Source organism: Xenopus tropicalis, chromosome 9 (genome assembly GCF_000004195.4).
Source record: "Xenopus tropicalis strain Nigerian chromosome 9, UCB_Xtro_10.0, whole genome shotgun sequence".
Taxonomy (NCBI): domain Eukaryota; kingdom Metazoa; phylum Chordata; class Amphibia; order Anura; family Pipidae; genus Xenopus; species Xenopus tropicalis.
In genome coordinates, this window is record NC_030685.2 from 76,170,143 (window position 1) to 76,195,609 (window position 25,467).

A 25,467-nucleotide genomic window follows, 5' to 3' on the forward strand; every position below is an offset into this window, starting at 1 on the left:
TAATTATATCTTAGTTGGGATCAAATACAGGTACTGTTTTATTATTACAGAGAAAAGGGAATCATTTAACCATTAAATAAACCCAATAGGGCTGTTCTGCCCCAATAAGGGGTAATTATATCTTAGTTGGGATCAAGTACAGATACTGTTTTATTATTACAGAGAAAAGGGAATCATTTAACCATTAAATAAACCCAATAGGGCTGTTCTGCCCCCAATAAGGGGTAATTATATCTTAGTTGGGATCAAGTACAGGTACTGTTTTATTATTACAGAGAAAACGGAATCATTTAACCATGAAATAAACCCAATAGGAATGTTCTGCCCCCCAGCATAATTGGAGGTGTTATGAAACAGTCCTGGGATATGGTTTAGCCATGGGCTTTTCATTGGTTAATTGCAAATCCTGCAGACAACGGCTCAGATTGGTGCAGTTTCCAAAAAGGATCCAAAGATTTGGTGCATCCCCAGTATTTAGCAAAAAGCAACTGCATGTCTTTTTTTTTTTTAAATCTGACCTGTTGCCCTTTTTGTCAGTTAAGACGGAAGGGGAAAGAAAAAAAAAAAAAGCACCAATTGTAGGTGCCTAGAGGCGGGGCAAACAATATATATTTGACAGTTTTTAACAAACATTTATAAACAGGTTTGGAGGTTTTCATAAAAATAATTTGGTTTCATGTTTCATTTGCAAAGGACTTTTATTATACAGCTTTATGTGTCGGTGACAGGCCCCCCTTTAACTAGTGAAGATTCTCCTCAACAGTTTAGAACTCTCTATTATTATTATCTCGGTAAACTTTCATAAAAGTCAGTGACAAGAACAACCAAAATGTAAGCAAAGTAAACGACACATTTATAAAAAATACAATCTGAAAATGTGTATTTTCCAATTTCATTCCAAAGAACGTCCATTAGAAAACAAACCCCACTTTTAATACTTTTAATATTTTACAAATCTAAAAACATTTTCAGAAAATGACAATAAGAAGCTTGTGTATAGTGACCATTAAATTATATATACAATGCGTATTAATAACTGGAAAGTAAGTTGCTTACAGTGCAATTTATATACAGAATATACAAAATTTCAACGTTTGCCTACTTCCCAATAAAAACCAATGGCGGGCCGACAGTCTAGAAGACTAGAGCTTGGGAGATCATAGAAAAATACATGAGCGGAACCGCTGCTGAGAAAATGTGTTCCAAAAAGCACTTCAAGCTCCTAAGAGTATATATTTATGGCAAATCCTGTAGAAATTATCCTGTGGCCGCCACAAAACTGATCCTATTTAAAGTTAGCAATCACACCGCAAACTTTCTATACCCATAGGTTACACAGAGGCTCATTTCTAAAACAAGGTGTAGCTGCCCATGTATTCAGCATTCGACAATGTGACTCCAACGGAACCTGAGAACAACTGAAAAGGATCTAAAAATGTAGCACTACTCTTAGGCAAAAATATCCTTTCATTCATCTACAATTCCACGATCCATCAGGACAGCAGTATAGCATTTCATTACGATAAGTATGCACAGTCCTGATGAATCTGCAGTATAGAAAATTCAATTCTACACACAAATCAGGGGTGCAGTAGCATATTTCCCAACACTTACAGCCAACCAGAAGGCATCAGCAGTATTCAGTGTGAACTGACGGAAGGTAATGAACTTTTTGACTGTTTAATGAAAGGCTGTTAAGCAATAAAACAACGTATCCAATGAGAAATTAACTTCTACATCAGGAAAGGCGGTTAGAAAAAGAGCAAGGCTCTATAAAGTTGCCTTCTGTTCAAACTCCTAGCCATAAGCATTATAATAGCAGCAATGGGACTAAAAGAAATACAAGCATATGACCCAACATGACGTAAAAACTACAACTATTGACAAAGGCTTCTGTAAAATGAACTCTCTCGGGAAACCCGGAATAAAACGAGTCCTTAATTGGGAAAGTCTGGTCATACAGAGTTTTCGTGAGGTGGAGACCTCCATCGTGACTGCAAGTGTCGAATGATGCAGTTGGACATGCCGCCAAGCTTCTCCTGTATGTCAAAGAGCTGGCTGGCAGAGTATTTGCCAAGGTCCTCAGAAGATAATTGGCGAGAAAGTGCAGCGATCTGGGACAGAAGGTCTGGGGAGGGAGCAGTGTCCATGGCAGGGGTAGGCAGCTCAGCCAAGACTACAAAACAAAAGAACAGAACAGTACTTTAATTAGCAAATAAGCATTTTATCAAGCTTCATACAAAGGTTCCCTACTGTGTAAAGTCTCCGTCTGAGAATTTGTTTTTTTTTTTTGCCAAGGTGTAACCTGGGCATAGCCAAATGCTCAGTCTGGGCAGTAAGAAACTCAGTAAGAAAGAGATTATTATAAGATGTAAATAGAAAAAAAAAAAAATACCTGTTGCAAGTTTCTCTTCATCTATGGAGGCGGTTTTTTCTTCCAGAACATTTAATGGTTTTTCAATCTCGTCAAGAAGAGCAAATTCATCAAATCCTTTGTTTTTTGTCTGTATATATTTTGGTAAAACAGAAGGATTAGCCGATTGGACAGAACTACTGAGATTCAGACAGTAGCATATTCATTATAGATCATAAACGACAAAAGTAATTTTTAAATACAGGGAATGTTATTGCTAAGATACTATACCTGCTGCTCATGATACACTCTAAGAGCTTTCTTCACCGTAGAGACTTTAGGAGATCGGATAGGCAGCGCCTTGATCTCGGGGGGCGTGAGTATGCTTAGATCACCGATGGTCTTTATGTTCTTTGCACGTATGAGCTGTCCAAGTCCTCTGGCCCTAAACAAAACAATATTAAGCCATAATGTGGCAGATTTTTTTTTTTTAAATCAAAATACAAAATAGGAGTTGAAGGATTTACCACGCAAGAGATGTAATCTGAGGAAGGATGACATCAACTGGGGTTGTGCAGTTCATAAGTGCAGGGTAGACGCTTTCTTTGGGAGACGGCATGGACTCCTTGGTCATTTCTGAAATCTAAATAAAACATATCACTGTAACAGGCAACTGGGAGACAATTAAACAGTAACGGAAAAGTCCTTCTAATGACTAGAGGCAACAGGTTTAAAGGGGACCTGTCACTCAGACAAACTGTATAATAAAAGTCCTTTTCAAATTAAATCAAATTAAATAAATCAAATTCCTTTTTTCAGTAACACATCCATACCCATTATAATGGAGTTTAAAAATATCAGCTGTCAATCATATATTGCCTGCCCCACCCCTATCACCTTAGGCATAGAGGCAGGGCAGCATATTACATTCACTTTCTATTCAGCACTCCCCCTCCCTTCTCAACATCTAAGGGCGAAGACACACAGAGCTACTTAGTAGCAGTTACTTGTCTCTAGAAAATCCCCTGCCATAGACAATACTGAGAATTGCCTCTGCTAAAACACACGTAGAGAATTATTAGTAAATGATCAGCATTGTCTATTTTAGTAGCTGTGACATTCTATTGAACATACTATTACTACCTGAACATATTATACACAGCAAAACCAGTTTCAAAAAGTTTCTCTTAGTATACAGCAGGGCCTATCTTGTAAGGATTTTTTTAGTTTTTAACTCACCAAATTTTTCTTTGAGCTTTTAAATCCAAGGACTCTCGAGCTTGGAGAAACAAATCCTTTCGTAGGGGTTGTGTTATGCTAGAAAACACAAACAAGAAGAAAAATTATATTGCATTTCATATTATATAATTTAAGGGGATCTCCATGCAAAAACTATACTACATAATAAAAGAAAGAGTAAATCTAAACCACTTTCTCATATACATAACAAATTGTGAATGGTTTTAAAGTTAATATAAACTTCTAGGAAATGCAGGAACTCTGTCTGCTAACACTTTCTGCATTCCTGGATCTGACTACTGAAAAAATGCTGCAAGCCAGATGATAAAAGCCGATTAAGAGACTATAAGAGGAAGAAAGCAGTATTTACAGTAACAATGAACAAACCGATACAGAAGGATTAGGCCTGGCCTGGGACTCCTTTATCAAAAGGCAATTTTCTAGCTACATCAGACAAAGAATGGGGAATGACTAATAGTCCCCATACACGGTAAGATCTCGCTTGGCGAGATCGGTTCAGGGACCACATCAACGAGCCGATGCGGTCCCCGATCCGACTGTATTTTCTAACCTAGCTGACAGATCGATATCTGGCCTGAAATTGGCCAGCTATCGGTCGCCCAGCCCGCTCGTTTCTGCCCCTACAGGGGCAGATAAGCTGCCGAGTCGGTCCAAGGGACCGATATCGGCCTGTGTATATGGGGGCCTTAAGAGCCTGGCAATCACACATCTAAGTTCTTGGCCCTCCAGTTAGACAACTCTGCATTACAATAGGTTATGTCACCTATTTAGTAGCACTATAAAACATACTTAACTCTTCATCCAGGGAAAAGAAAAAGATGACAAAAAGGAAGACAATTTTTAGCTAAATAGGAGAAGGAAAGGCATTTTGACATTTAATTACCAATAAATTAGTCACGATAGCGCAAGCTAGAATTCTATATTTATTCTGTAGAAAGCTTTACCATACCTGAAGTAAACAGCCCTAGAAGCTCCCTGTTTGTTTAAAATAGCAGCTGCCATTTTAGATTAGTCTCTGTATCTTCCGTGCTGCAGCTCTAGCTGCTGGTAGCTTAGATTATACAGGGTTGGGAGGAGGAAAAGGGGGCAAACTGAGCAGACTTGCCCTGAAGGATTTTTCTGAGAGCAGGAAGTCATGAACATGTGTGCACAAAAGACGTCAAGAAACCCTGTGTTTCTTTTGAAACCGCTTTTCTGCGAGTGCTTATGGCTGTATTTAACATAGCCCTTTCGGATAAAGCTTACTTAGTTTTTACCTTTGCTTCTCCTGTAATTCCAGACATTTCAAACATTTGTAGGGGATTACGAAATCTTACCTTAGGTTGATTGCTTGTGAGCAGTTTCAGACTTCGGGATGAGGGGGAATTATTTGAAGAGCTACACCTTACAACAGGGCTTCTTCTGTCTATGTCATCTGCCAGCCCTTCCTGATATATTGGATTAGCAAATGAAACTCTGCGAATCTGAGGAGTGATATGGAGATTCATCATTCATAATTTCTATAAGCTGAGAAAAACACTTTTAAAAATGTATACTGGAATTTTATAAAAGTAGTGCCTTACACAACAAGCTTTAGATACAGTTGAACTATTTACACCCATCGATAGGAGATACATTCGGTTTCATCTGACAAAAACTAAAATTACCTTATTAAGTGGAGATGGAGAGTCGTTTTCCTGCTGTCTTTTTACACCTTTCTTTAAAATGCTAGTAGATGGTGATGCTGAAGGAGACCAGCAAGAATTTCCTCCAGGGCTATCATTAGCCAAGGTGAAATTGATCAATCCTTTAACTTTTGGAGGAGAGTCTGTGTCTGCCCTTCCTTCAGTCGATTTGTCTTCCATAGCCATGTTTTCGGGTACATCAGGAACTGCACACTTTTCTGAGGCAACAAAAACCTCATCTTCTACGGTCTCTTTTCTGACATCTGTACTGCTACAGTCTACGAATTGTAAACAGTGACTGGACTCTGGTTTTAGGAGAGGATCTTCATCTGTATTATTTTCAGCACTGGCCACTGCCATCTCAGGATCAATGTTTGCACTAGCAGTTGCAGCTTTTGTCTCCACAATGTCTTCTGTGACATTTAATTGTCTAATACAATCATTTTCCAAAGGAACATAGTTTTCTTTATCCTCATCGCGTATTTGCTGAGCACATTCTGCATCAGAATCTTTACCCTGAGCTATAGTTTGTTCTGAAATTTCATTTTCTACTGTCTCAGCAACATCAGGTTTTACAGAATCTACTGGAGTCTCCGTGGCCTTAGCTAAAGCTTCTACATTCTGTTCTCGTGTGACCATAGTCCCTTCAGATGCTTCGGTCTTATCTAAAGCTTCTACCTTCTCTTCTGGGGTAACCATAGTGCCTTCAGATGCTTCGGCCTTATCTAAAGTTTCTACATTCTGTTCTGGTGTAACCATAGTCCCTTCAGATACTTCGGTCTTATCTAAAGCTTCTACCTTCTCTTCTGGGGTAACCATAGTCCCTTCGGATGCTTCTATTTTCTCTACTAGAAACTCCATGGGCTCTTCTAGAATCTCTTTGCTCTCTTTTGGAGCCTCTTCATTTTCTAAAGTCTCCACAGTCTCTTCTGGAGATTCTATGTTCTGTTTTGGCACCTTAATAGCCTCTCCTGAAGCCTCTACATTCTCTACCATTTCCATTGACTCTTCTGGAGCTTCTACGGTCTTTGTTCCAACAAAAATCTGTGTTATTTCCTCCACTTCACTTTTAGTTTCTTCATTTAAAGGAATCACTGTATTTTCCTGTTCAGATTCTGTATCAGATTTTAACTCAGTAACAGATGGCTTGAAAAAGCACTGGTCTTTGGTTCCAACTAGTGGTGTGCTAACAGCAAAAGGCCCCAAAAATACGGTTTCATCAAATGGAGTGTCAGACATCTCAGAAGCAACAATACTTGAATGGCCCTTCTTTGGTATAAGGTCTGGCTTTACAGAAGAATTCAATACTGTATAGGTTGCCTCCTTATTGTTTGACGCATCTCCACAGCAGTCACAGCTCTTAGACCTTCTTGCTCTTTTGCTCCGCTTATGAAAGCAGTCGGATACTTGCAGGTTACTCTCAGATTGCTGGAACACCTCAGACACAGCAGTAGAATAATCACCAGCTGTGGGTTCTGTCATTAAACTTTGTAATTGGCTGGAACCTTTTGTAATGTCGTAAGTCTTGTTGGTTTCTTTGACAGGTTCTGAAACTGTTCCGTTGACTTCAGCACAAACATTTGCATCTGACACTGTACTGTCTGCAATTAACGTATAAGTCTTGCTACTAATGTCTTTTGTTGTAGAGTGATCAACTTCTGTCTCCATTTCGGAACCAGACTCTAGGTTATTTTTTTCAAGAGACTTTTGTTTTTTAGGACCGTTTTCTTGCAAAAGTGGTGATGAATTATTTACATTATCATCCTTTTCAATGCTCTTAATTTTACCCCTCCAAGATCTTTTTCTTTTAGTACTTTCTTCTCGTGTTTCCGAATTATCAGACTCAGAGTTCTCACTTGCAAGAACAAGCCCTTGTGAAGACCTTCTTGTCTGATACCTTGTCCTACTTCTGCCCATCTCCTGGCTTTCGCCTTGTTCATCACCCTGTTTATCAGTTGCAGCTCTGACTTTTTTACCAAGGTCTGTTTCTGAAAGGTCTTTTTTGTCATGATTCAGGCCATCTTTTTCCTGCATCTTGTCTACCTTATCACGTTGCTGTTTCTGCCCTTTGTCACTAGCTATACTCTTTACACCTTCCAATATTTCTGACTGCCTTCGGGAAGATCGCCTCAAGGATACCTGATTAGATATTGCTTGTGGAATTTGTGACTTCTCACTGTTTGCAAGATGAATGGTTTCTGGAGGAGTGTTTTCTTTATACTCTGCATTCTCCTTGGCTATGTTATTTTCTTTGACAGTCTCTGCAACTTCTGATTCTAATACCTGAGTCTGAGAATCTGGTACCCAGTCTTTATTTTCTGGTCGCTCAGCATCACTAGCTTTATTCTGAGACTCACTGGAAGAGTTAACTTTCACATCCTCTGTTTTCTCTGGCACAAGTGAAGACTTTGGCTTTCTACCTCTTTTAGAGATTGGTTTTGAAACCTCTGTTTTGGAAGCCTTCGTTTCCATATTTTTCTTTTCTTGAGCTGCCTGTGCATTTTCAATTACCAAGGCTTCTTGGCTATCAGGAACTAAAATAACTTCAGCTGCCTTAGGGAATTTTGTGTTTGATAAAGGACTGAGAGAACGACTCATGGAACTGTTAAACTTCTCTAAGGTGATAAATGATTGCCTTCTGCTAACAGGTGGAGGTGGGGTACCCAGAACCATGTCTGAAGAGGTAGAACTGTTACTAATATTTGAAGTGTTTTGAACATCAGTGTTGGTTTCACCAACTGCTGAAGCATCTATGCTTCCTGTCTGGGCTCTTTTGCAATCTAAAATGTTATCATCATCGTGTTCGCCATCTTTTTGCTTTGTTTCCTTAGAAGAATCATTTTCGTTTGGCAAAACTTCAGGAACATTTTCCTACAAAGAGATCAGCAAAACAAAATTTTAGGAGTGGGAACTATAGTGAAATTATCAGTGTTTTAAACGGGTTTTTATTTACAGTTTGCTAATGTCTCTTCTGAAGCTCACACAGCAATGACTGAAATGTTAGATATATACTAACAATAGACAGACTACATGGTGCAGTAATTTATATAGTGTGAATATGTATGTGAATATGGTGTGCAAGATTGATTAGTACCTTTGGTTCAGGCTCCTTTTCTTCTTGTTCTGCAAGGGTGGGCATTTCCCTAAGAAAGGATTTTAATTGAGAAATTTAGAAGTGAAATATAATTCAATAAGTCAGTCGTAAAAACATCTGTAAATATACTCACGATGAATTTTCTTGGCTCTGAGTATACTGGGTAAAGAGTGTTGTATCCTGAGATGCATCCAGATTGTTGTACATTGTTGGTATATCTACCCTAGAAAGTCACACAGAAAAATTTAGCAATATTTGAATATCCATTCTAAAAAAAATATATAGACTGATATATTGTGCAACTGAAACGTGAAAGACTGTTCAAATAAAAAGGCCTTACCAATAGTTTAAGTTACTCTGCAGGCAACAAACTACAAGTTATCAGATATTAAAGCATTCTAAAGTTGATTTCAGCCCCAAATGCATATTGAACAGCCAACTGTAAAGGGTTTTAAAGCTCTAAGAATAAACCTTATTAGTTACCAACCTCTTTGTTCTTAGCACTTCTTTTTGGTGTTCAGTCAATACTCTCTCTTTTGCTTCAGGCGGAATAAAAACAAAGTCAACAGATCTTTCCTCATCCAACAGCTTCTCTTTAGGTTTGGGTGAAGAGAAATCCAGTTTCAACTTAAAAAGGAAAAGTAAAAGGTGAGATGAACAAAAGCATTCTACCACTGCAGTTAATACTGAATTGTGCGTATGCTAAGAGAGAAGAGAAAGTTAGCTCATTAAGACAAACAGCCTAATGCTTAATCCCTTTAGGGTGAAGACACTTACTTTAGCTTGTGTTGGTCTAGGCGGAGTTCCTTTATCCTTTGTTTCTTCAACGCGCGCTAGTAACGAGTCACGTTTTCCAGTGGACCGGACTTCCATTCCACTGATCTTTGCTTCTAGCTGGGAGTTGTCCGTCTGTTACGATGGATAAATTCAAGAACATCTTAGCAAACCTATTTTAAAAATTAGGTTCAAGAAAGCAAATCTAAACATTAAAGAGCTTACATTTTCAGAATGAGGTCCACTTAAGTCTTCAGATAAAAATGTAAACCCTGGTAAAAGAAGTGGAGTCTTTGATTTCACCTGGCTTAATACTGGCCTGTAAGACAAATATAGAAATTACATTTTACATCATCTCCTTTCTGCATGCAAAGCTCTAAAACAAGACTGTCAAATCTCACTATTTTTAAGAGAGGCTTATTGTACAATCATTTGGGGCTATTATTTGGCACCCCAAAGTGATTTAATCAGTTACGCCGATACCCCAAGCAGAAAGAAAACTGCACAAAATGAAAAATACCAAAGGATGAGGACATTCTCTGGATATAAAGAAAAAAAAATCATATTTTAATATCCAGGTCCTGGTGTGGTGGACACCTTAAAAATTTCCAGGAGTATCTGAGACCAAACACGAATTTTCCTCTAATACCACCAAGCTACTTTTTAGGGACCTAGCATGGGGGGGGGGTCAGTTTCAGTGTTTTGGAACTTAATATGACCATACTTAAATGAGAACATGAATATGGCTAGACATGCCATATTTTATATAATGAAATTATTGAACCAGCCTGAAGGTTAAACATCTCTATAGTAGCAATAATCCAGTCCTTTAAAGTTGTCACAGGGGGTGACCATACTGGACACTTCTGTTAGAAGTGTCTGCGACACTCACATGCTCAGTGCACTATGAGCGGCTGTCGAGAAGTTAAGCTTAGGGGTCATCGGAAATTATCAAGCAAACAAAATGATGTTTGTCGTATAAGCTGATCCTAACAGGTGGATGATTTAAGTCTGATGCTACTATCACTGGTTTCAGAGCTGCCATGCAGTAATCACCTGTGTTAATTACTAATTAGCCTGATGTTGTGACATTTATATCCTATATATACAGTATATTGTGAGTTGGTCCCTAAGCTCAGTAACTGACAACAGCACAGAGCATTGTGCAGTAAATCAGCAGAAAATAAGATGGGGGGCTAGTGGGGGCACAGATCTTCATTGCTAAAGGGATGTGGTTGGCTTGGGCTGGTACAGAAGCACAAAAAAATATACATTTACAACATTTCTAGCCTGCATCTTTAGTTAAGCTTTAGTTCTCCTTTAAGATCATTTGTGGGACAAAAGGAATTGTGCTTTAAAACCAAAAGCCTGAAAACCTTAACTACTGGGATAACAAATGTACATATAAAGTCATACTTGAGCTCTTCTGGATACGTCAGCATTGTTGCCTTAGCAAAGGATCCATTCCAGAACTGTGCTGCTTGGTTCCGAGTCTGTTTGTTTTTATGCAGAAAAAGCAAGCACAATATTGGCGAGAGTGTTTCCAGGAGATCATTGTCATAAGGACCACTGAATCGAGAGCCAAGACAGACAATAACATCTCCAAGTAGCTTTTCCAACTTAAGGGAAAACAAAATTCACATTAGCACTTGTACACTGCACTGCGTAAATCACAGACCACAAAAATAAAATATACATTTAAAGCTTTTAATATTTTAAATAGGCAAAAACAGACAAAATAAACATAATGGATTCCATTTAAATACATGTTAAAAGCTGAAAGAATAACAGAATTCATACCTTGCTGTTGAGACCATTATAGACTTTATTACTTTCAGACCTAAAATAAAAAAAATGTGTTTTTGTCACCAATAACATCTACTCAACACAATTTAAAATGTTTTCTGTAAACATTGCAGACACTAGTGGATGAATGTAAAGCGCACATTGTTACAGAGCAGTGCTGTCCAACTTCTACGGTGCCGAGGGCCGGAATTTCTCTAGCATACATGGCGGAGGGCCGCTAATGGAAGCCAGTTTTGACCTCTCCCCTTTTTGAAACCACACCTATTTTAAACCACACCTATTTTATCACAATGGTGGTAGCACAGCAAAATCCCAAATGCTTGGTCCTTACTGTGGGGATATCAACCATCATTCATATGTGAAAGAATTATATATATATATATATATATATATATATTAAGATATACCCTTAAATTTTATATGCCTCCTCCTCCCCTGTGGATAGCACAGCAACCCCCAGTACATAATTACACACCTTAGGGACCATTTAATGGCTATTTCCAACTGCTAACAAACTCCCACAACAAACCCCTGTCAGGTTCACCTCCCACAAGCAGCATAGGGCAAGCAGAGTATGGCACACACAGGCAGCACTCTGCCTGTCCTATGCTGTCTGTGTGTGCCATACTCTGCCTGTCCTACCCTGCCTGTGTTTGCCATACTCTGCCTTCCCTATGCTGCCTCTGTGTGCCATACTCTGCCTGTCCTACCCTGCCTGTGTGTGCCATACTCTGCCTTCCCTATGCTGCCTCTGTGTGCCATACTCTGCCTGCCCTACCCTGCTTGTGTGTGCCATACTCTGCCTTCTCTATGCTGCCTCTGTGTGCCATACCCTGCCTGCCCTACCCTGCCTGTGTGTGCCATACTCTGCCTGCCCTACCCTGACTGTGTGTGCCATACCCTCCCTGACCTATGCTGCCTGTGTGTGCCATACTCTATCTGCCCTATGCTGGCTGTATGTGCCATACTCTGCCTACAGTACCTATGTCTGAGGTGTGAAGAAGTGAACAATGGGAGTGATTACAGTCTGAGCCTGAGGTGTGAACACTGCAGGGGGTGAACAATGAAGGTATTAAAAGGTGTGAAAAACACAGGGGATTACATTTTTAAACAATACAGAGGGATTACAGCCTGAATCTGAGGTGAGAACCATGCAGGGGGCCAGTTAATCTCAGTACTGATACCATTTAATGCTTACTCAAAGGTAAGCCATCAAAGCAGCCAGACAGGTGGGGGGCCCACACAGAGCCCACACAGAGGGGGGCCGCCAGTTGGACAGCACTGTTACAGAGTATAGAATATCAAATGATGCTTTATACAAAATCCCTTTGGAGACAGAAGAAAAAACTGGAAAGGCTAATTACCATGGTAAAAGTACACTTGTACCTAGTTCTTAGTATGCGGTTAATTTAGAATTAATTTTAAATAGGTCTACACTGAGAACTAAGTTAATTACCATAGGGAAGGTGGTTTGGAGGATAAAGAGTGAGAGGTATGGCTTAAAGGAACAGTAACACCTAAAAATGAAAGAGCTTTAAAGTAATAAAAATATAATGCACTGTTGCCCTGCACTGGTAAAACTGGTGTGTTTGCTACATTAACTCTACTATAATTTGTATAATAAGCTGCTGTGTAGCCACGGGGGCAGCCATTCAAGCTGGAAAAAAGGCACAGGTTACATAGCAGATAACAGATAAGTTCTGTAGAATACAATAGTGTTTTATCTGTTATCTGCTATGTGCCTGTGCCTTTTCTCCTTTGAATGGCTGCCTCCATTGCTACATAGCAGCTTATTTATATAAATTATAGTAGACTTTCTGAAGTAAACACACAACTTTTACCAGTGCAGGGCAGCAGCACATTATATTTTAGTTACTTTTATACACTTTCATTTTTTGGTGTTACTGTTCCTTTAAGGTGGCCATACGCGTTAAGATCCACTCACTTGGCGATCTTCTCCCGATATCCCCACCTATGGGTGGGCGATATAGAGTGAATTTAGGCTAATTCGGTTGTTTGGCCCTGGGGCCAAACGATCGAATTAGAACGCCAGTAATAGGCGCAGTCAGTTCCGGGACCGCATCAGACTACTTTTAACCTGCCCGATCGATATCTGGCTGATTTTAGGCCAGATGTTGGTTGGGCAGGCCCGCCGTTTGTGCCCCTACATGGGCCGGATAAGCTCCCCAATAAGGGACAGATATCGGCAGATACAATCGGCCCGTGTATGGCCACCTTTACATAAGATGTCTGAAAAGATCCAAGCATCTCATCAGTTTTAAGCTGTGCTAATATGCAGATTCACAAGCATCTGTGACAACCCACAACTTGTTAGGTAGACCCTTCAACCATCATAACAGCAAGTATACTTTCTTTAAAAGAAGAATTAAAACTTACTGTGTTTTTTTAATGAGGAGTGAAAGTGGTTTTGTGATCATTGTAAAAATAGTCCTGATCACTGAAGGTAACGTTATATGGCAGATGCACGTTGAAAGAACTCCAATGAGGGAGCCACCAGTGGACATTAAACTGGGAGCATTTGCTTCTAATTGGGATTCTTCCAAGCCCAGGCTGTGGAAAGATTCAATTAATTTCACAAGTAGTTTCAGCATGCAGTTCAGGTTTCCAAGAGGTTCCCTCTTCTTCTTGGCCCAGTCAGTTGGTGTATGTGGTGCTGAAAAGGAAAAGTAATTTTTAATTTGTGGAAAAGTCATCTGCAACAATCATGGAGTTTAGGAAGGAAATCCATGTTTCATTTGGAGAAAGGGAGAGGGATACTTGAGCAATCAAGATTTTCAGTTTTATTTGGAAATACAGTTGATACCCCCCACTTTAATTATGGACTATTTTGTCTTGATCAGTGACAATTACAAATGTATTTTTAAATATAGGTTGTAAAACAACAAAATGATTAAATTCAAGGGAGGGTGCACTCATGCAAGGAACTGTAGAAGGAAATTCACTAGTTTTACACTGTAGTCACAGAAACCAAAGAGCATTTCACAAGCATTTAAATACACACAAGATAAAAATGACATATTTCTCGAAATAGCTTACTTCTGGTTTTTGGCTGAAACTTTGTCGTGTAGGGCGAGAAGTTAAAATTTTCGACAATTACAGTAATAACATGAACAATCCTTTCCAGCATGGCTAAATTCTGTGAAGAAATAAATACAACTGTCACATATAACAACGATGAACAAGTGTACATTGTCTTGTACTATTACAAAAGAGAGAAATCAGAGCATGGATTTCTACGAGAGGTGTGAAACAGAGTGATACAAGAACCTGGATTCTAGATACATTAGTGGAAGGCCATGCAGATGGATGGAGTAACCTTCTAAATTTAAGTGAATGGGACCACACAGGCCAGAAAGAATTTTAAAAGGACAAAGGATAGCAGACAATAACAGCAAATCAAAACACAAGAATTACAGTTATAACTATCTATAATTGACGCTTACCAAGCTGAGATCTCCCAATACAACCAAAATCCTGGAACACAGCTCTTCACACCATACATTTTCTTCAACTGTGGCGACCAGAGCTGCACATCGAGCAAAAACCTTATACAGTTCTGACCAGGTGCGCAATAAAGTCTTCATAGTGGGCTTAAACAAGAAATAAATATAATAAGAACAATAATGCAAACCTAAAGTGGCTGGGGGAATGGTTACTAAAAAGCTGACAGTAAAGGTCCAATAAAAATAAATTCAGTAGCTGTGGGTTACTGGGAATTCAAGGATAAAGTCTACAAACTGGATGTCATCACCTACCTGTGGAAATACCGTGACAGGAAAGATGTGTGTTATGGGCAACATCAAAGCACTGTGCACAGCTCTAAAGTTATGTTCCAAAGCATCACCTTGATTAACTTCGTTAGTCTATAAGAAATAGTAGAAATCACAATTAATAAGGAACAAAGCCAAAGCAGCCCTAGGAGTAACACCACCAAAAGCAACATACCTGGTTAATCCTTTCAGTTAAGGGATTTATTAGAATACTCCACATTCTCCAAAGGTGCTCTTTGTTTTCAATGAATTTTGCATTCCGATTTATCTCACCAAGCACAGCTTCACTGAATGCTAGTGGGGATGTAGGTCCCGTAAGAGCATAGTTTACAAGGGTTTCAAAGTTAATGAAAAACCTGAAAATGTAAAATTGCAAACCCCTTTAGATGAGTTATCACACAAGGTTAAGGGTATAAAGAAAAGAAAATTTCAAAAGCATATACCTTTCCTAATTGAGAAGTTCACAAATATCTTCCAAGTGTTTTTTTTTTTTACTTTTTAGCTACTGCATATCAATTTGCAAACCTTAGGTTAACTATTTGCATTTATGATCTATGGTGGTTGGTAGCCAAGCTAAGATCACTCTATGGGAACTGAGGCCAACCGGTGTGGAAGCAGAGTACTGGTTCAAACGTAATAAAAGGGACTGAGTAAATGCATAAAAATAGTGGGTTGAGAAGAATTCCAATACAGCTAAACCTACAGGATGTAGGGCTATTCGAGTACCATAGCTTCTGAAAATGATTCCTATACACGGATGCTAACCCTACTAGTTTCTATGCCCCACTCAAAATAGGAAAACAAATTAAATATGACAAGACCTTAGCGAGTCTCTCCGTAAACCCGCCCTCCCCCGGTGAGCAAACCCCAATAATAAATGTTAATATCATGGTAAATGTGCAAATGCAATTAGGTGCTAGTGTGGTCGTTATCTATGTTACTGCCTGATGCATGCTGTGATTCTCAATGTTTGCATGCAATTTATGAATGTTAACGTGCCCATACACTATAAGATCCGCTCGCTTGGCGATGCCGCCAAGCGAGCGGATCTTCACCCGATATCCCCACTTACGGGTGGCCGATATCGGGTAGCAAGTAACTTAAAAAAAAAAATAATCCGATCGTTTGGCCCTGGGGATTACATTTGTGGTTATGGGGCAGTCGGTTCCGACTGGATTTTGTAACCTGGCCGATCGAGATCTGGCCAATTTCAGGACAGATATCGGTCGGCCAGGCCGCTCTGTTCTGCCCATACACGGCCCGATTAGCTGCCGATTCAGTCCAAGGGACCGATATCGGCAGCTATAGTCGGCCCGTGTATGGGGACCTTTAGTTTACTGAATCTTACTCCAAGAATAATGGATACAAAAGAAACAAAATATCAGACAAAACCCTCACCTTTCTCCTGTTACACTTTTCTCTAAGAGTCCAGTATGAAAATGAAGCTGAATTAGAAACAAAGCCGGTGTTCCCTAAAGGAAGGGGCATACATTTAGTGAAAAAATTAAAATAACGTTCTTGAAAACACAATTAACTTTTTGTTTTGCATGCTTGTCCTAAATGCACTACAGATTAGTGTAAGTCAGTTATGGCAGCACAGTAGTGCAACATCCTAAAATACTTCTATTCTTACATTAAGAAGATCCATATTTGCCACCTGATATGCTGCAGATCCAAGTACTTTTTGAGGGAGACCCTTTATGGTATGCTCTAGGAGGCTCTAAGGAACAAGAAAAAAAAAATATTAAAAAGACCCAAACAAAATGTCAGTGAAATGTTCTAGGACTTGCAAGGACAGGAGCTCACCACTGTCTTTTCTACTTGAAGTGCATCTGACGTGACTATATTCTTCAGAGCCTGCAACAAATGGGTCAGAACCTCAGAGCCCTGACGTTCCCTCTTGTTACCTGCCATGAAAAACCGAAAGTTTAATTAAAAAAAAAAAAGGCAGTTTAGCAAGAACCTAAAATATGTTCAGTTATAGCAAGATGCAAAAGGGATTGATGGTGGCTGGAGTAAACATTTATGCAAGCAGGAACACATACAAAAATATCCAATAACCTTTTAATTTGGTAAAACTTATCAAGGTGGTAAATTGCAGAGGACTTGGTTATTATAGCCTGCATTAAAAATGGTAACTTTCCTCAATATACAGTGCAAAGTCTGGGTTCCAGCTACACAGCCTTGGAAGATGTACTTTTAACCAAATACTTATATATTACAAAAAAAACGAGGGGCATTATGCAAATGTAAGTGTACATTTAAAAAAAATAAAAGACTTTTGCAATGAGAGATCACCAACATAAGAAATGTATCACAATGTTAAAGATCTTGACTTCTAGAATGAGTTGGCTTAACACAGCTGCAGGAAAAAAAACTGCTGTCCACATATACAGAGGCTATTCTACCTGTATCAATGGCTGCTTTTGTAAAAACTATCATGTCCTTCCATACAGCGTTCAGCACAGCATCTAGAATGAAAGCAAAACAGGGTTAACCATCTTAGTAGAGATATTTTATAAATCAAATAGTTATTTTTTTTTTTATATATAAAAAAAAAAAACCCATAAAACTATAGGTTCCAAAAGCCTTTAAAAAGGACTCAATACCAGCACTGAGGAGGACAACTACAGTATGGTTTAGTACTACTAGCCAGTAGTAGGCAAAGAGGCTGTATACAGATAAAGGACTGGTACACTTACATATTTACCAAAATGTAGGCGTATAGGGTCTATTGCATTCATTAAGCAATTAGCACGTACAGAGAAGCAGCCCACACAGAATAGTTTAGCAACCTGTGCCCAAAATAATGACAGAACCTTTTGTTTTTGTCTTGCTTGGCTCCCACGTCTATCACTTTTCCTTCTACACTTTAGAAATTTTAGCTTTCAGCGTTTATTGGAAACTTTAATTTTACAAGACATTAAACATAACTTGCATTTAGCCCTTAATTCAAATGTGATTCTATTAAACCAAGCTCTTATAGTATTAGACAACAGTTTTAATTATGGGTCTAAATAGATAATCTCACCAGCAGCATCTTTTCCTATTGTGATAAATCCATCTTGTACTGCATTAAGGAGAGTAGCAGCATGTTTACAGAAGAATGAGGAATTGCTGACCAGTGGATGCTGAAGGGGTTCTGCAAGGAAAAATTTGCCCAAATTGCATTACATGACATAGATCTTATAGTCTACATCAAAACTCAATTATAAAATAGGCACTTACCCAAACTCAGCACAACCCTGTGCTGTGCTGCAAAGCTGACAACTTCTGGACCCAACATAAAGTGAAGCAGCATTTCAATACCAAGAAGGTGAACAGAAGGGAAAGCTATTGAGGTCAGGAGACTAGAATTCAAGCTGATTTTTGGTGTAGCAGGACTACCGAAAGGAAGTGATCCTGTAAAAATGGGAAAAAAAAACAAAACAAAAAAAAAAAAACTTTAGTGTAAGTCAATAGTGCAATGTCCCACTTTGGCTGGTAAGTTCAGTTTCAGATTATGAAATTAAAAGTGATTACTGGCATTGGACACCCAAGCAATTCAGATATATTGTATTCATTTGTAGGAGTTTTTACCGAACCCATAACTTAAATATTTCTGCACTGTGTTAATCTTTACATGCAAAGGCTGCAAAAGGCTTAACATGGCAGAGGGCTCTTAGCGTTTATTCCCTTCTAAATACCTTTGAGCATTTTGGTTTCGAAAATCATCTAGGTTAATATCACCTAAAGCTTTTTCACTGATGGCAGAGAGACGCCTAAATAGGCTACCTTTGATTATGCACATAGTTTTAAAGTCACGGTCACTGCCTGTATCAGTGGCGAAAAGCAGGTTCTGTTAAGTGCAATGGGAGATGAAAATGCCGATCTTGCGAGCATGATTGTCTTGTTCGATAGTAGCCTTAAGCAGGCACTGTGACCTGAAGGCGTAGGTGGCAGCATGCTACTGCCTAGACTCTAGATCGCCATTCTCCTCTCCCACTGCACTTAAGAGAACTTGCTTTTTGTCTAGGCCCTAGATGAACCCAATAGCCTGGCATAGGATATATTATGATAAAATGTGACACTCCCTTAAATAGTCCTGAGAATTTAGATAAAAAGTACCCACTATCTAGGAAATAATCCCACATACCTTTTTGCAAAGGTGTAGATGCAGCCATACTTTGGTTATTTGTTCGTAAAGGAGTTGCCGGAGCTGAAGAGAATTCTACACTTAAAGCACTTTGAAGTAAAGGCAAGCAAACCTAAAGCAAAGAAAAACAACAAAATTGTACAACAAGCCAGTACAGACCTAATCTTATTAAACCATGTTTTAGTTCAGCGCTCACAGGGTAATAAGCAGGTGGCAACTCCTGAAATACATGACCACATGAAAAAGTACTTGATTATATGCAGTGGCTATAATCATGTGTGCATAGGTTACCTGTTCAAAATGTGAAGGGAGCTGAGAGCCAAGCCTCATCAGGAGATACCACCAGACTTCTATCTTGGTCAGTGCAAGGGCCTCTGTTCTAACATGGATAGAACTTAAAGGCTGCATAAGCAACTTGAGCCTTTTGGTACTGCAGAGAATATCTGTGACAAAGAAAAATTGAGTGAAATGCAAGCCCATTCTACAGATCATTTAACTTCAGCTGCACATTAATGCTATCAGTTATCTTGTGTGTGTTTTTTTTTATTATAGTCTATTTGTGTTGATCAGAGTCAATGTTAAATGATAATACAATATGAAACTTCAACGAGTTAAATGTTTAATAGGCAATGTATAGCCATACTTAAACACACAACCTCAATCTATCCCTCTAAAGAGAAAACATTTGGTCAGATTCTTCTACCCAGCGCTAGGATCAAAGGACGTTACTAAGATATTATACACATTTAATAATCTTTCCACTGTAATTTCCCCTTTGTCTTTGCTCCAACTGGCACACACATTTAAAGGAACATTATAAAACTGGTATAAATTATTTGATACCACTGATAAAGCACAATGATAAAGAACACCTTAAAAACAGATACTAAATATGCCCACCCAGCGTCACCAACCAATGCTAACTTTGAAATTGTTCTACAGACCCTTGGGGTATCATATGAAATAGTTAAATACTCCAGTCTTTGCTCAAGAGATGGAAGAATATATGGAAGGGTCTGTGCAAAAATAGAAGGGAACCCATGAGAGGTGAGGCCTACCAACCATCCTGGTCACTAGCCTGTGGTATACGCCAAGCACTAAATCAAGGTACAACATTTACCTGGATTTGAAGCAAAATTATCAATGAGGCTTTTCCACGCAATAAATGCTATTTTCTTCACTGCCGGAGAACCACTTCTAAAACCTAATTCTTCCAGTTGCAGCAAAGAGTTGATGAAGCTTCCACTACGATGCAGTGTCTGGTAAAAAAAGAAAATTAAGAGCATTTTATGATCATTCTGCAAGTCCTTAATTACAGGAATCCCAGATGCCTGCTAACATTACCTTTCCAAGTAACTTGACAAACAACGGCCACAGTTTTAAGACATAGGTTTCATTCTTAGTTGAAAACAGTTTCTGCAACTCAGCAACAAGTTTCTGAAAAATACGTATACATGCAAGTATATTAAAATTATGGACTTTATACAAGTCATATGCTATGTTCAGAATATAAAAACTCACTAGGCCAATGTAATGGCTGCGTGATGTAAAGAGAAGAATTGCATACTTACAGAAGTCATCAGTTGTTCAGTTAAAGCGGACACTTCTTGTTGCTTCTGAAGCAAGAAAGGCAATCCTATTTCCAAAGAAGTGGCAGCTCTTAATCTAACTTTTGGTGCTGAATGGACAACCAATGGTATAATGAGCTTAGACCATCTGACTGCTTCATGTGTCATTTGTGTAGGTACCTGCTCCAATAGTCTAAAGATAAAATCAAGCAGTTCAGTAAAGGGAGATACCAGTAGTTACTACAGACAGACATGTACATGGCCAATATAAGAATAACTTTATGAATTTATATTTATTTCCCACTTACCGTATGACAACATTCAGTGCTTCATATTCAATGACAAGTGACTGAACATCTTTATTAAGTACACTTTCTAATGTAGAAAGTATCGAGGGTACCTAGAAAGGGAGAGAGAAAACCTTATGAGCCTAAATTCTAATTTCTTAATGGAACTGCCAGATAGGAATACCCATCTTTAGGGCACCTTCCTGGTAAGGATCACAAAATTACACTTCTATTTTTTTAGCTGCAATTATATAAAGAAAAGTGTGTCTGCCGAGTTTTTAAATTTAGGTCTGGTAAGTTTTAAAAACTCCAGTGTTATTACAATATAGATAAGTACTGTGCCCTACTTTGAGTGTTTCACAGATACTGTTTTCTATCCTTCACACATCAGACCTATATCAAAGGCAGAAAGCACAAATATCCACTGAAAAAGAGTATAAGAAAACAAAAGGTTTACATTTTACAAACTCACCAATTTCTCAACTTCCTCGGAGGGAAAATTCTGTTTTGAAATCACCCAAAGTGCTCGTGTGCAAGTATTTTTATCTGCCGCCTTGACAGCAATACAGTTTAGTGCTGAAAGTAATTCTTCTGTCTCTGATGCTAGAAAATGGAATATATACTTGATTTGAACACTTTACAAAAATGCCACTAAACACATAGGGGCTGATTTACTAACCCACGAATCCGACCCGAATTGGAAAAGTTCCGACTTGAAAACGAACATTTTGCGACTTTTTCGTATGTTTTGCGATTTTTTCGGATTCTTTACGAATTTTTCGTTACCAATACGATTTTTGCGTAAAAACGCGAGTTTTTCGTATCCATTACGAAAGTTGCGTAAAAAGTTGCGCATTTTTCGTAGCGTTAAAACTTACGCGAAAAATGCGCAACTTTTCGCGTAAGTTTTAACGCTACGAAAAATGCGCAACTTTTTACGCAACTTTCGTAATGGATACGAAAACTCGCGTTTTTACGCAAAAATCGTATTGGTAACGAAAAATTCGTAAAGAATCCGAAAAAATCGCAAAACATACGAAAAAATCGCAAAATACCGATCATTACGAAAAAAACGCAATCGGACTCCATTCGACCCGTTCGTGGGTAAGTAAATCAGCCCCATAGTCTGTATATTGAAAATATTACTCTGCATATTAATATCGATGAAATGACTTCCAACTTCATGGAGTTGAGACCACAGCTGCAGAACCAGACAAAGGTTAAGCATACTAGTATTTACATAAAAAACCTTTAGGCATTATAGTGATTAAGCCAAGTGTTTAGAAATAGTCCATCCAGACAATACAGGATACACCCGAGTTGTTAAAATTACTAACCTGATAAGCCAGATGCAATTTTGTTATTAAATAAACAAAATCCCAGTGCCTGCAGCGCTGCATTGCTAAGATCAGAGTTCTGGTTAGAGATGTGCCCCTAGAGGGTTAGAGGAAAAAAAAACAAAACAAAACACAACTTTAGTATTAATTCTATGCTACCCAATTCATGAACAACTATATATAAGATTATCAGAATTCATCCCATTCGTACCTTAAATGCTTTACAAAGACGTGAAAATTGGCCTCCGACCAGTACACTAAACTCCTTTCCATCCTCTCCACTCAGTCGGCTAAAGAAATACAGAAAGAAATAAGTTGATATTGCAAATACCATAGAAGTGAGTGAACATCTGAATCATGTAGTGAAAAACCTGATCCAACTAAATACTGTATATACCCACCCCCTTCTAACATTTTAGAAGCTATATGACCTGATTTCTATGTAGAGATTCCCAGTGGAGCGCGTAGAAAACAGACTAAGCTACCTATAGAAAGGGTACATATAATTAAACACATCTACGTACCCCTTCCACATATAATGAAAGGGGCATCTTACCTTTGACTTAACTTGTGTAATAAAGATTGCCATTTTTTTTTTTCTTTTTTAAATAATTTGATCTTCCAGTCTCGTATTTAAACCACTGCCTGGGTGCTAGGTGAAACTGGGACCCAAGCACCCAAATAGTTTTTACTGCTACTAGAAAGTATAAAAAAAATGCATCTAGGAACCAGAAGAGAATAAATTTACTGTATATATAAAGCTCAATTCCTTCTCAAAGCCATTATTATACATATCCATATAGGACCTGCCACACATCATAAAAGGCCATTACACAAATGATTTGATCTTCCAGTCTCACATTTAAACCACTGCCTGGGTGCTAGGTAAAACTGGGACCCAAGCACCCCAATAGTTTTTACTGCTACTAGAAAGTATAAAAAAATGCATCTAGGAACCAGAAGAGAATAAATTTACTGGATATATAAAGCTCAATTCCTTCTCAAAGCCATTATTATACATATCCATTGCACACATGAAGTAGCGAAAAACCCAAAAGGGACGGGCAGCACAGATGACCCAGCACACACTACTTGGTGCTTGGCATAGAACGCTTGCAACCATTGCTGCCTCTTAATTAGCCAAATATGAAGCAACCTAGAGATAGGGGCAGCAGTCAAAAACCCATGTATGCCATGACCCTAAATGGCAGCTAAACAGGTGTTCCAGACTCACTTAGCTATAGAGAGGTATGCATCTGTCTGTTCTGTATGAGACGTAGTGGAGTCTTCTAACGTTTCCAGCAAAGGCAACAAGTGTGAATCCGCAGAACAAATAACAGCCATCTTATCTGAAAACAGAGGAGAAAAAAGTTATTTTATATGTTATTAAATATTCAGTATCATGTCAGTACCATGACTGTATGGATTCATAAACCAACCAGTAAAGATGCCCATTCTGCCTCCCTCCAATTACTCACCAGACTTGATACAATACTCTATGCATGGTTCCTAAGGAACTTGAAAGTTAACAGCATGGGTTCCTCAGCTATAGGCTGGGCCCTAACAAAAGGAGACTGCCCGGTCAGTTCAGCTGAATAATTAATTCCCAACCAATACTGGGGTTTTAAAGCTGACTCCCTGATTTAATGTGGGCCCCCTTTCTGCTTTGTAGAATTTGGAAATTGCAGTTCACCACTTTGAGGCCTTCGGACTAAGATATATTAGATACATGGCACTGGCTGAGTAGGCAGCTTCTGTCTGCAGGTTAATGGTACTACTGCCCTATCACATTTTTGGAGCTGGGGGGGGGGGGGGGGGGGGTCAAAGTTTTACCCAACTGTGGCCCGGGGCTCCGGTAACCACGGTTACCCAACTGTGGCCCGGGGCTCCGGTAACCACGGTTACCCAACTGTGGCCCGGGGCTCCGGTAACCACGGTTACCCAACTGTGGCCCGGGGCTCCGGTAACCACGGTTACCCAACTGTGGCCCGGGGCTCCGGTAACCACGGTTACCCAACTGTGGCCCGGGGCTCCGGTAACTACGGTTACCCAACTGTGGCCCGGGGCTCCAGTATCACCTGATGAGGACACATGTGGGATTAAGACTACCCTGTGCCCAATTCAGTGGATGCCCAGTACCAACCTTAAAAAGTGGATGTTAAGCCAACATGAAATGAAGTTGCTTACACTCACATTTCCTTTCACAGGGCAAGTTTTTATTTTTCGGTTTACTTCCCCTTTAAATAAAGTTACAAGGAAACACTGCTACCAGAGACTAGTGAGAAGCTTCTGCAACAGTTGCAAATGACTCCCTGACTGGAACCCCCATACAAGTGCCACAGGTTTTGAATTGTGACAGGACAAATAGGCTTATTCCAGTGCCAAAGCATGGCCCTGACACAGGCAATATTGCACCCTGACCCCACAGGGGCCACACAGTTACCTGGCCCGGGCTAACCTCGCTGCTTTACTTCATGGAGGAGTGAGGCAGCAGCAGCAATGCCAGACAAGCGAATCCCTGTGTTCCTCCGGATCCCCAGTGACACCGCAGCGCTGCCAGCTCTCCCCTCTCCCGCCACCTCCTGATTTACCCGCGCTCTGCAGGCACCTCCTTCCCTATCTCCCGCCTCTAAAATGGCGCCAGATGAAGCCGCAGGGAAACTAGCAGAATACCAAGCACATCGATATGTTCCCAGGGCTCAAACAACGAAGAGAATCAGCGAAAGGAGCAGGGGTCATCAATAGACCACCGAGCAGATCGATGTACGCGAAAGGGTAAAATGACGTCCCAGGCGCTGGGTGTCTGTATTGGCCGCTACAGAGCAGGGAGGCTAATGGAACGCAGAGAGTATCAATGAACCAAGAGCATGGGGGTGGCTATAGCTGAATAAAGTAAGGCGTAGGGCAACTAATAGAATACCGAGTAAATCGAAAGAAGCCAAAGCAAAACCGATAATAATTTTAGCTGCTAGTCAGGGTTGGCGGGTTTTCCGCCAAATTGGGCTACTAATTTAAAGCCCAGGTTTCCAAAGTACAAACCCGCCAAGGTACAAATTTGGGCTAGTTTTTGGAGCCATGGCGAGTTTGTAGTTTGGAAACTAGCCAAAGGTTTTTTTCTTCTGACATGCCTTTCCCAGTGCATGCTGGGTAATGTAGTTTGTATCTTACTATTAGCCTACAGCTAAGATTGATATAAAACTACAATACCCAGCATGCAATTATAGATAGAAGCTCCAATTTCTATTCCTCTTTGCTGAACCTGAAGCAGCAAAACCACTATAACCTGCATGGACTGGGCACAGAGGGGAGCGGAACAGCCATCCCAGTAACTGGAGAGGTGGTGCAGGGCATGGGTAGTGTTTATATGCTTTTAAAAGGCATGTTTTTTAGAATTTTTT

At 39.5% G+C, this 25,467-nt stretch overlaps 1 protein-coding gene across 4 annotated transcripts; it reads right to left on the reverse strand.

Moving 5' to 3' along the window:
• Positions 1–679: 679 nt before the first annotated feature.
• Positions 680–24,788, reverse strand: rif1 (replication timing regulatory factor 1). Of its 4 annotated transcripts, none has more exons than XM_031893905.1 (36): positions 24,661–24,788; positions 23,304–23,418; positions 22,281–22,359; positions 22,070–22,166; positions 21,205–21,335; positions 20,754–20,845; positions 20,449–20,638; positions 20,222–20,314; positions 19,998–20,136; positions 19,169–19,320; positions 18,878–18,989; positions 17,971–18,144; positions 17,774–17,884; positions 17,151–17,213; positions 16,549–16,649; positions 16,376–16,462; positions 16,141–16,214; positions 14,918–15,098; positions 14,728–14,835; positions 14,416–14,562; positions 14,009–14,108; positions 13,349–13,625; positions 10,946–10,985; positions 10,562–10,764; positions 9,371–9,464; positions 9,149–9,280; positions 8,859–8,998; positions 8,505–8,594; positions 8,372–8,420; positions 5,260–8,148; positions 4,930–5,076; positions 3,593–3,670; positions 2,881–2,996; positions 2,645–2,798; positions 2,396–2,504; positions 680–2,176 (listed from the first exon to the last, which is right to left on the reverse strand). In XM_031893905.1, the coding sequence occupies exons 2-36, from the start codon at positions 23,411–23,413 to the stop codon at positions 1,956–1,958; spliced, it is 7,080 nt and encodes a 2,359-aa protein (XP_031749765.1). In that variant the 5' UTR covers positions 23,414–23,418; positions 24,661–24,788; the 3' UTR covers positions 680–1,955. The 4 variants fall into 4 exon arrangements, with proteins under 4 accessions (XP_031749765.1, XP_017952978.2, XP_004917715.2 ...); XM_018097489.2 differs by lacking the exon at positions 24,661–24,788 and adding an exon at positions 24,528–24,654; XM_004917658.4 differs by lacking the exon at positions 24,661–24,788 and adding an exon at positions 24,513–24,654 and having other exon boundaries at positions 16,400–16,462.
• Positions 24,789–25,467: the final 679 nt, after the last annotated feature.

What these genes read in the sequence shown, in the direction of transcription:
- rif1 (XM_031893905.1), bottom strand. Translation starts at nt 23,413, where the DNA reads ATGGCTGTTATTTGTTCTGCGGATTCACACTTGTTGCCTTTGCTGGAA. An exon ending in ATAATGGTCTCAACAGCAAG is followed by an intron (nt 10,765 to 10,945) that starts GTATGAATTCTG and finishes TTTTCCCTTAAG; the next exon opens with TTGGAAAAGCTACTTGGAGA. An exon ending in CAGATTACATCTCTTGCGTG is followed by an intron (nt 2,799 to 2,880) that starts GTAAATCCTTCA and finishes TGTTTTGTTTAG; the next exon opens with GGCCAGAGGACTTGGACAGC.